At 33.7% G+C, this 11,758-nt stretch overlaps 2 protein-coding genes across 3 annotated transcripts in view; one reads left to right on the top strand and one right to left on the bottom strand.

Moving 5' to 3' along the window:
* Nucleotides 1-3,165, top strand: part of LOC105342669 (sodium- and chloride-dependent glycine transporter 2) — a 28,866-nt gene extending 25,701 nt beyond the window's left edge. The window contains exons 13-14 of the mRNA XM_011449677.4: nt 891-1,061; nt 2,782-3,165. Of these exons, the coding sequence (XP_011447979.3) occupies nt 891-1,061; nt 2,782-2,925 (315 nt within the window). The 3' untranslated portion in view covers nt 2,926-3,165. The remainder of the gene's footprint in view (nt 1-890; nt 1,062-2,781) is intronic.
* Nucleotides 3,166-3,932: 767 nt separating this feature from the next.
* Myd88 (myeloid differentiation primary response 88) lies at nt 3,933-11,024 on the bottom strand. 2 transcript variants are annotated; one of them, XM_066083661.1, is made up of 7 exons: nt 10,859-11,024; nt 10,053-10,546; nt 9,803-9,877; nt 8,881-8,970; nt 6,894-7,077; nt 6,299-6,390; nt 3,933-6,203 (listed from the first exon to the last, which is right to left on the bottom strand). In XM_066083661.1, the coding sequence occupies exons 2-7, from the start codon at nt 10,384-10,386 to the stop codon at nt 5,902-5,904; spliced, it is 1,077 nt and encodes a 358-aa protein (XP_065939733.1). In that variant the 5' UTR covers nt 10,387-10,546; nt 10,859-11,024; the 3' UTR covers nt 3,933-5,901. The 2 variants fall into 2 exon arrangements, with proteins under 2 accessions (XP_065939733.1, XP_065939734.1); XM_066083662.1 differs by having other exon boundaries at nt 10,053-10,459; nt 10,859-11,021.
* Nucleotides 11,025-11,758: the final 734 nt, after the last annotated feature.

Below are 11,758 nucleotides of genomic sequence, written 5' to 3'. Positions count from 1 at the left end.
TTTTTTTTAAAACAATACTTCAGAATACATAATAATTTATCGATTATTTTCAAGAACTGTCACTTTCGCTTTGCCCGAGTAAGTGCATAGGAGAGTTGATTAAAATCAACTCCCAAAAAGTAACTCTGTGCAAAATATTATGCCAAGGTGGCATTTTTGCAACCATCTAAGGTGCAGTTATGCATGCATTAGTTTTAACGGGGCACGATCACGATTTTGGTCAAATTCTATTTTTATGTGTTTATTATTTACAATGCTTTAGAGATGCATTTTTAATGGTCAAATAAAATTTGAGAGTCATTCGAAGAGTTATTAGCAAAAAAAAGGGTTCACAATTCTTTGTCATGTAAACAAGGCTCCTGCCCTGTTTTTGTTTACATAGGTTCAATATACCAGTAAAAAAATGTCCAGCTTATTTGTCTATCTTTTTATTTATTTTAAGCATGGATAAACAGTTCTAACGTTTAACACATTCATTTTAGGTTTAAAACTGAAATTTATACTTCAACGTTCAAGATGTAAACAAACGCTTTGTTTAAGTAGCGAAGAATTATAAGCTCTGTAACTTGCTTATAACTCCACAAATGACACTCAAATTTCGGTTGCCTATTAAAAATGCCTTTCTAAGGCATTGTAAATATTAAAATTGGAAAAATAATTTTGGACCAAAATCGTGATCATGCCCCTTTAAAAGGAATATAGTTCACATGTCAGCTGAAATTACTAAAAATTGTTTGTATGATTTATAAGCAATAGCGTATTATAATTATTGCATATAAGAATTTTTCTAAAAGCTACACTTAAGATGGTTGTAAAAGCGGCACCTTGGCAATGGCGCAATCATCATTCAATCGCTCTGCGATGAAAGAATTGTTCTCTCTATCTTTCAGTTGCTGCTTATATCCACCATATATACATATCGTCCACCAATGGTCGGTGATTACACATACCCGTTGTATGCCAGAGCCATTGGATGGCTAGTCGCAGCTCTTCCTCTTATTCCTATACCTGTCTGTGCTTTACACGCTGTGAGAAAATCCCCAGGAAACACGTGGATCCAGGTAAAAACGATTAACTCCGACTTTTTATATTAACACGTTGTTTTTACGTTATTCAGAAAAGAAACTTAGCTGCATATTTGGAAAAATAAGTTCCTACGGTGGTCAGTGCTTGATGGTGTTTTCTCGCAGCGCCATGTGAAAGCATCGAGCTATAAACAAAGAAAAAATACATTAGACAAAATACAATCTTGTATGTACGTAATTACTATGGCAAGTTTACCTGCAAAAATACGATAAAGTATAAACCTTGCAATTAAAATAATATGCCCTAGTATCATGGCAGTAAGGAAATACATAAGTAAATATGATATTATCATACAACAAGATGCAGCTGATAAACACTGGATTGTCCGACGTCGTTGAATATGAAATACTGCCCAATTTTACTTAGTTTGAACGGTTACTTATACTAATAGAGACATCTATTGGATAATAATATGAACCAATGAAATTAAAGAATCATTCGCGCGCAATAAAATTAAACTTCAACTGAATAATGTTTAAGAATAAATTACACTAAACGAAAATAGAAAAATCCAAAAACGAATAATTATATACATATGAAATAAATAGAAATAAATCTGTTCTACCACATCATAAAATTTGTTTATAAACCCTTATCGCTTGCAAAACTCTTTTACCAGAGAAATATCAGGGATTTATTCAAATTGTCATATACATATGTAGTGCTAAAACTTTCGGGGAAATACTGTAGTAATACAGAAAGTTACTATTGATGCGCATTATATCAGTGGTAGCAATATTAATAAATTGGCATGCATGATTTATGCCCTACGCTGGTTAGCCTTTCATAGGTTACAGCAAGTCACTGAAGTTCAGATTAGAATCGTGCATTTGGACATTTTTGACACTACATATAAAACCTTATTGTTAAATCTAGGATTTTAAAAGGGCATGTTACAATTATATCTGATCGGACACTTTCGTCACGCCGAACACTTAAAAGGCATTGCTACCATCAGACATACAAGTTTACAGTGCCATATGAAAACAGATTGATTTATTCTTAAAGTGCTTTAATATAAAGCAACCTTGGGAGTGAAAAACAAAGAACATCTTTTAAAATCAACCATTTATTCAATTTGATTTGTTTTGCAAAACATAAATAAACAACATTTTGATTAATTGCAACATAGTTAACATCAGAATCCACTGAATTAAGAATAAATTAAATTAATCACATGAATATAGTTATTATTTTAATGTTAAAAATTAAATCCTTCTCCCAGCCATGAAGGCGCATAAGGCCGGTGCTTATCCCCGGTTTCTGTGGCGCTAAGCGGATGAGAGTTCGCCCTGGATGGGGTACCAGCCCATCGTAGGTAAACTCCCAGCGTAAACCGGGATCCAATTTCATTGGGGTGGACTGAGAAAAATCGTGCACAATACTCAACATCACTTTGGGGTTTGAACCAGCGACCTTTGGGTTACAGTCTAACGCCTATGACCATTGAGTCATGTGCTCCAATTTCAGTTAATGCACATGTTCAATTATTGTGATTAAGTCATCATAAGGATTATATATATATATATATATATATATATATATATATATATATATATATATATATATATATATATATAATATATATATATATATATATATATATATATATATATATATATATATATATATATATATATAAATGATTTTAAAAAGGTAATGATTGAGTACTAATCATTAATATTGTTTCTGTAGAGATTTTACTCCTCCTTCCAACCCTCTGACAAATGGAAACCAATCTCAGCGAGAGCGTGCGAGAAATACAAAGTGGATAACAAACTTTTCAGGGGAGGCTTTAAGGCAGTAGTCCTGCGGAATCTTTTGGGGAAAAATTCATAAGCCAATTATAGAAATAGCAAATACTTAGCTGTTTTTCTGTGTTCAAGTTAGATTTTATACTACTTTTTTTAAATTTTTACCGGTTACCTTGATATTGTATGTTAACGGAATTAAACATTTGACATTACTTAATGTTAGATGTGTAATGAGCTCTCAATATTTGAGAAATTTATTAGGCTTATTTGTGTATTCATCTCAAAATGTAATACTGCTATTAGTTTAAATAAAATGTCAATTCTGTTTGAGTATATTTATTATTTAGAATTGATAATGGCAAACTTGTACAGTTGTCTGGAAAAAATATACGTAGCCCTAAATGCATAATTTTCTGTCTTGAAGAGAAGTTTGACAGATGACATCCAAAAATAAATATTCAATGCCTAAATTTTGAATAAATAAATTTTAATTTTACGTGTTCCACAAGACTGCTTTGCCATACATGTAAGTTGTATCTAAAACAACCCTGAAATCTCCGTAAATCAAGCTACAGCCTGTATTTTCTGAGGCCAACGAAGTCATTTGTGACGGGAAAGAATCGGTTACAGGACGCACAGAAAGGGTATAATTGGCGTTTTCAAATAGACAAGTTTTACCCGCAGAACAAAATACGGAAATTCACTTTAATTTGAGTGTGACTGTATGGTTTCAGATTGAAAACCGAAGGGTTTATTTACATTTCATTTTCCTTACAAAAAATCGCCTTTCTTTCTTTTCTATAAATTATATTATTCAAAAAGATTTTAATAGCCTTTTCCTCCTATTTTTCAAATCTTAAGGATAATAACACGCCAGACTCTTCTTGATACCTTTACCAAGACTTGATATATAAACAATAAACGCAACAACAAATTATAAAACCTATTTTATTTTTATTTGAACATATTTCAGTATGTCATTAAACCATAGGTTTTTTTTCTTATTGAGTATTTGCAACAAATATTTTATAAACAGCTATGAACGGTAATTTTGAATTTCATAAAAGAAATCTAAACGACCCAATAACCGTGTTCATGAACCATTCTACAAAACCTCGTAAATGACAAGACTTTGAAGATGTTGGGACTATATACTCACTATTCGATCTATTAGGAACCCACCATTGCCCTTTCGTCTGAACCCCGACCCTGGAGCTCTGAATTTCATAATTTAAGTAGAAGACTTCATGGACATTATAACCAGGCATTTAATTTTTCTCAAATAAACATTGTAGAAGGAAAGAAGATTTTCTAAGATTTAATACATTTTCAATATGTGGCCACAAAGTCCAATCCACACTTTGCAAAAGTTGTTTACCTTTGCTGGTCAACCGAAAGGTCAAAAGGGAAAAACCAACTTTTCCCCAAGTTTTTGGGCGTCCTGTGATGAAATCTTTTGGTATCTTAAAATCTTGGGGCAATCAAAATACGGAACGGAAACGGATTTTTAATGTTAAATGATAAAGTTATAAACCTTTAAACTAAAAGGTTACTGTGAGAAATCTACCCGTTTCCCCCAAAGAGAGCGTCCAAGGAACATAACTTTTATAAAGTGTGGATTAGTCAATTGGCCACACCCTAGGTCCTGAACCCCTGGCCCCCAGGAGTCATGGATTTCACAAGTTTAGTAGTTTCATGGACATATTAACCATGCATTTAGTATTTTTCCAAAATGTGTTGGTGAAGAGAACATATGGAGAAATCACGTACACTTTATTCATGAGCTAAATGCCACGTGACACTGTTCTCATTAATATTTATGTCTTCAAATTGTCTCCCTTACGAATGAAAATTACATACCTTTTATGTATGAAATTTGTTTGATTACATCAAAACTTTCATTTTTTGAATGAGAACATGTGTTTAGGCAATGCATAGATTATCTGTTTATGTTTTTGTCACCACAATCAGTGATTCACACTTAAAATTCACCTTGAATACCTCTCTATCCAACCATAGATAATCTAAAAATATGACTTTACCGACTAAAATGAGTAAATAAATAGATAAACAGCTAAAAATATCAGCTTGAAACAGAATAAAATTATAAAATGAAAACTTTCATTCAATTTATAACGATAATTCTTAATCAAAAATATGCAATATGCCTAATGATTCAATATAAAGACTATATAAATGCCTAGTTGCAAGTCCGATGGCTTACTGAGAAAGTCTTGAAAATGCTAAATTGGAAGTAAAAAGGAACCGACAAGACTTTTTTAATTTGAGTCAACATTTCTGACACAACTAGTTTGCAATGTAAACTTTGTAAATATATGAGGAACTACTTTACCTATGAATGGCAAGTATTTTAAAAATAATTCCAAAATCCCTTCATGACGCCTTTCATCACTAAAACACACTTTTTTCCTACAACGCCCCGCTTCGATATTTCAGATTCAAAAGGAACCGCCATCTCAATATCTAATGTAAACAAAACAAGCACATTCCAATCCCGGATGATGTAAATGACAGAACCAAATGAGGAGAAAATATTTCCGAAATACTTCTTTTTTATAATTTGTGATTTTTCTCATTCCTTTCTATATATTCTATTGTAATGAAAATCGCCATTGTGATAACAATATGGCCGCTATGCAAATTAGTAAAATGTACACCATTTCTCCATATGAGATTTTTGAACATTTGGTCATTATGCATATATGTCCCTGCCCATGAGGCCTACGAGTGGTAAATTATTAAATTACACAATCTACATTCCTTCTACCCTTGAGATTCCAATAATGGTAACAAATGGCCATATAGTTTTAAAGAAGTTAAAAATTGAAAAATTGTTAATTCACGATGACGTAATTTAATTACGAATGTTTTCTTTCTGAAACATTGTTACAAATAATATGTCTTTTGGAGAACCTAACAAAATAGGTTTGATCAGGTTGCAATATACAAAGTTGATATATCAACTCGGTATTCAATAACGTTACAATGGGATTAATGTGTTGCATTACTCCATACATTTCACGAGAACTACTAGCCACCCTCAGCCGTTGTATGGAGTGTTGTCCTCGGATTCTTCAGGGAAGTTCATTGTTAGGACACCAGTGGAGTACCACATTCTCGTTGTAATCACCCCAGCGTTTAGTTTTAATTCTTCAAGTTCGGCCTCACTCATGTAATCCCGAGGGTCGGGATTTAGGGGGCATCGTAATACAGCGTTAAGGCGGGGCCAGTTCCAGTCTCTTAATCCAGGGTTCGTGAAATCAACGAAAGACACTGCTCGAAGAATATCCGGCATTTTACACGGAGCGGAAAATACGGGGACCACTTTTTTACTCCTTGCACCTGTCGAAAAAATAAAAATTAAAAGAAACCAAGATATTTTTTCCTTTCTCTAAAACTGTTTCCAAGATGAATGGAAGGTTCTAAAGATATTTTACCTGGTGACAAACAGTGGGCAAATTTGAGCTGAAAATCGGCCGCAGCACTTTTTAAAAAGTCTGGAGACAAGATAACCAGTGTTCTTCGACACCTGAAAGAACAAACCATTCACGCCATTGTCTAGGAAAATTTTGAATTGATATTTCTCCTTTAAATCCATTCAGTACTTTCCAAATGAAATCTGAATACTATGATACTATATAGTAAATAACAACACATTGTGTGGAATTAGCAACGACACGCTGCAGCTTTTTAATATTTGGCATATTAAATGTACACATACATAATTATGGCATAAAGTTGGATCACATGATTAATCTGAAAATTTAAACTTTCCGCTGTACGTGTCGTCCTAAACTGGTATTTAACACCTGAGCAATTCTTTATATAGCCTTGCTAATAAACCGGTTCTTCAGAACCAGGTGACACAAACAGGTATTCGAATGAAAACCTTATATATCCGGATAATTAATTCATTATTATACCGAGTAGAAATTGATTTCTGTCTAATTCGTTCCTCAAACGAAAGAAATCATATAGAGTCTCTCTAATCTTCATACTTATTACGTCTGTAGAAAACCAAACATCTCATACCGTGTAGCAATCATGTGGGCAGAGACTTCGTAACGAGAGCCTCCAGGCAGATCGTCTCTCCAGGGGATGCAGAATTTCAGATTGTAAGGCGGGGCCTCCATTTTCCCCGCGAGCTCCTTCACGAACTCCAAGTCCTTCCCCACAGGGTTGTATATCACAAAAGCGTCGTAATAGAGCGTGTCACCTAAAAATCCAGTAAAGGTGTTTTATTAATAAATGCACATGTTCACCCATTGTTATCGAAATAATTGTAGAATAAATGTCACAAGCACATAACAAACACACGCGGGGATCCAGCAAATTTTTCAAGGGGTCAAAAGGATAATTTAGTTTTCCGGGGGTGGTCCGAGGCCTATTTTCTGGACCTTTTACTGTGTCAATTTAATAAATTTACCCCCTCCCCCGTTCAGCACATGCAAACATTAGTAGTTAGTATCCGTCCATACGTTGCTTGGCTTTACGGCAAGGTAGTATAAGGACAATTCATAAGTAAAAGTTTAATTTTACTATGAGAATGAGTGCGAGGACATAAATATACACTGTCTGTTGTCAAATACCCCATTATGTGTTTATTAGTCCCCTACCGGTTTCACCGGAGGGAACTATAGCTTTCCTCTGCGTCCGTCAGTCCGTCTGTCTGTCCGTCCGTCCGTCTGTCTGTCCCACTTCAGTTTTCCACGCTTTTTTTCTTTATGCAATTGAGGAATAATATGAAACTTGCTGAACAGCTTCAAAATGTCAAACTACAGATCAAGTTGACACTTTTGTAGCGTCTGATTGACATATTTTCGAGAAAATTAATTTTTCATATTCCAATTTTTTAATGTTCGGGTTCGTTATCGGGTTCGGTGTGTATTGAATAAACGAGGCTAGTATGTAGTCAGTAATGGTATCGTGCGTTACTTGTACCATTCCTTTTATCATTTCTAACAAACAAATAAATTCTTTAAAATAGTGACATGCATTGTGTTGTAAATTTAATCGGCAGGGTTTTTTTTGTATTATAACAATCGGGTTCGTTTTCGGGTTGTGCTGTTTAACTGTTTGGTTTAATTCGGGGTACAGAAGACGGTAAGAAATGATATTGTGCATAACAGTGCATTGTTTTCACAAATTTTTACCAGCGAATACAGAATAGACTTGGCGAAATCACAGGAGATGAAGCAAAGAGTATTATTTTACCTATTTTGTATTTAATTTCTATATCAACTATATAGTTTTAATTTCCTCTGTTCTTTTATCTCGGATTAAAGCATGACATCTCGTTTACAATAGCTCTGAAATAGTTGTGTGCTCGGAAGCTTTCATAGAATAATACAAACCGGTAGGGGACGTGTATTGCTTATGCAATACTCTCAGAATGCTTGTTTTTATGCATAATATAACATTGTTTAAATGAGTGACGTGTCGTCAGTTGAATTTTCCTAACAACAAAACGTTAATCACTTTCACTTTCGCGTTGATATCATTGTTTGAAGCTGCATGGTTAGATTGTACCTAAAATTTAACGTTCAATGTGAAACGTTTTGGCTTGTTGATTATATTTTTATGCAATACAAGAACTTACTAGTATTTGTTTGTTGTTTTTTTTTTTTTTTACATCATTTAACTTAAAATTGTAACGCATGATTTTGCCTCTAACAAAATTTCGTCCCGAAGCGGGTATTATCATTAAGCATATGTTTTTGCAAATAAAGAAAATAAACTTAGATGTACATTTTTTTCAAATTGTCTACAGTTTGTATGTGTAATCGAGGTAAAATAAAATGGACTGAATCAACTCAAGCAGTAAAGTGACAAAACCAAACGAGTTCCCTTACATTAATTATTTACTTGAAATATTTCCATGTTTTAAATTAGACCCATCCTGTATATATTAAATACGTGAAAGTGTGAAATTTTCTAGGATAATTTGTACGAAAAAAAACCAATTGGACCAAGAAGCTTTTAATATTCAGCTGAAAAAATCGAAAGAAATGTCTTTTACCTTTCTCTTTGACGTCATCAATGGTGACTAGACCTAACTTGTCACTCTCGGGAACATAGTCACAGGACGGTCGGTTTGGTCCTTGAGAAACTGTAAACATCTCAAAACATTTAGAAATTTATCATTTCAATCCTGATTTCCTATGTTGTTTTTTTTAATACGTTTTTGGTTGTATATTCATTTAGATGTATACATTTATTTTCTTTGCGTAAAGATTTTGTCCAAATGTTATGTAGCAGTTATAATATTAACGATATAAATCCCTCTTATGGCGTAAGTATCTAATTTTACGTTTTATAAAGGTTTTCGTTGATGACTATTCATTTCATTTCAAAATTTAATTAAATCTTTGAAAATGACATTTTTCGTCAAATTAAAGATAAGGTTTGTAATTAAATTATGCTAGTTTGGCTACAATCTATTGTATCATTGTATAGTTATATTCACACTGTATCTTATACGTGTATTAGCATCTGAACGTTGAGCATTCCTCTATCTATACCTTACATGTACATATTATATTATTATACATTCTGTCCTTGAGTATACAGAATATCCTATCATTGGAGATAAATCTAGACTTATCGAATTACTGGATTTAAATGTAGACTTATCTAAATATTAAAACTATAGTTTTCTTGGACATAAACATTTATTCCTTAGAAATGCGCCAAAGTTCTCCTTGGATATAATCCTATCCATTTCTAGGATTTATATCGAATCATATCCTGATAAATAAATCCTATGTATTCTTTGGATGTACATCTAATCATACATGTATCCTTGAATATAAACTCTATATCATATATCCTAAGGAAAAATACAAGTTCCATAGATATACACCTATGTATGCCATGCCTTGGAATCTATTAACGCTATCTAAACCAACGTACTGCAGGAGGTCCATTGTTTCTCAACTCACCACTTGGGTCCTGAATCATATCTTTTGAGCCCGTAATGTCTTTGTGGCATTGCTTATACCGATCCACATCTTTCTCTGGAAGTCATAACGATCACATTGTCAAAACATGTGTTTATGCAAACAAATAAAAGACACTTAAACAAGAATGATAATGATACTATTGATCTAGTATTAGTTTTATATTGTTCGTCAACGACTTGCAAACAGTACGTATAATCTATTCATTTAAGATTTGAATTGTGATTCTTACTTATCAAATGGGCGCATTCTGTTATAACGTCATCTGATCTCCCTATCGTCTGCAAATGTTTTATGAGATTGTCGACCGTTGGTGAAAGTTCTGGTCTCGTTCCCCATTGATAGAGCATCTCCTGAGTCGGTTTACTCTGTCTCTGGAAGTTTGTAATGTCTTGAAAAGTGAAACCGATAACCTCGGCCAGCCCTTGGTAATCGTTGGAGTAGTCTCCCGTTACAAAACCCTCCGGATCTAGGTAAGTTCCTAGTTTTGATCTGACGGACATGTTAAGGGCGTGAAGAGGGACATTTTTTCCCTCGACAATCAACTGTTCCGATGTGATCGACATTTTTATTGCGATGTATAGTCAGATATTCACAGATTTAATCCATCAGTAAACAGGGTACTATGAAATTCATTACCTGTCATTTAAATAAAAGATTCCATTCAGTAACACGAAGAAACAATCCATACACGAGAGTTGTATCCACAAAGCCGTTAGTTAAAATCTAAAAATAAGGAAGCACTTGACTATCATTTGAAGTGGGGGAAATAATTGTACATGTTGTGTTTCATAGCGATAACACCATTTTACAAAGTAATGATGCAGTTACAATAAGCGAATCCTAAATTAAATCCAAACTGTTAACATCATACAGCGATTGTAGTTTATGCTGCAAAAAGAGAGCAAGCGTGTCTAGCCCAAATAACTCAACATCTGACAAAAACTTTCAAAAAACCTATACATGTTCCAACAAATACCCGATTCAAAGAGAAAGCGAAAGCAAAGTACAGAAGCCATAGTGTGGGATAGTGTGTACCTGCCCATGGCTCCCTATGTCCGAGAATACAGTGTTTCCGATGGGAAATATCGGTGAGTGGAGGATCTGGGTCGTCAGTGAGGTTGTTCGCCCCTTATCTAAACTTCCTCGTTATTTGCCGGGAATACCCATGGCTTTTGTGACGTAAATAATTTATTTTAAACCCTCATAGTTAAAGTCTCCCGTCTTTAAATAACCGAGACACACTTGACATACATTTACCTTTTGACAGTATCACTAGAAAATGACCGGGTAATTTGTAATTCGATGTTTCAGATCAAACTTATTTAAAACTATGCAATTCAACAAAATGTTAATGACACAAAGGTTTTCCAATTTGATCTTTAGGTATTCATACACAAGAAAGTCTACAGTTACGTAAAATATAAGCATTTATTTGTTGATTGGAAATCTGACCTGGTTTTGGGGTACTCGGAAGGACACAAAAAAGTTACGGGATGCAAATCTAATTTTATTAATGTTATATGCATGTAACACATGCCTCATGATAATACAACTTGATGATATTTTATGGGTTTAAGTAATTAAGGGTAAGAGAAAGCTGTGACTATAAGCAGCGGTTGGTGTTGTGGATTTTAAAAGACCCCCATATCAGGGGCCAACTTCCTTGTATGGAGATCGGCGATTGGTTGAAGTTTTAAACACCCGTACCCCTATCAAAATCGTCCTGGTACACAGCCAAGAGAATTAAGAATGAAAATAAAGTATGAGTGTTCTGAACTCTTTGTTGTTTCGTTATTGAATTAATTTTTTTATACAATGCAGAATACAAATCAACCAGACTATTTGTAAAAAGTTTAAGCTGATAAATATAGATGCGACAAGGTAAATTTACTTCCACTTGGTATTTTTGTTCTTTTTTGGTTATAAAATAAATCG

The sequence above is a fragment of the Magallana gigas genome, chromosome 5, assembly GCF_963853765.1.
Source record: "Magallana gigas chromosome 5, xbMagGiga1.1, whole genome shotgun sequence".
NCBI lineage: Eukaryota > Metazoa > Mollusca > Bivalvia > Ostreida > Ostreidae > Magallana > Magallana gigas.
This window is presented reverse-complemented; position numbering and strand designations above follow the sequence as displayed.

Coding starts and splice junctions, on each gene's coding strand:
- Myd88 (XM_066083661.1), bottom strand. CDS start 10,386: ATGTCGATCACATCGGAACAGTTGATTGTCGAGGGAAAAAATGTCCCT. Junction 9,878..10,052: donor AGAATGCGCCCATTTGATAA/GTAAGAATCACA, acceptor TATGACTTCCAG/AGAAAGATGTGGATCGGTAT. Junction 8,971..9,802: donor TATGATTCAGGACCCAAGTG/GTGAGTTGAGAA, acceptor AGATGTTTACAG/TTTCTCAAGGACCAAACCGA.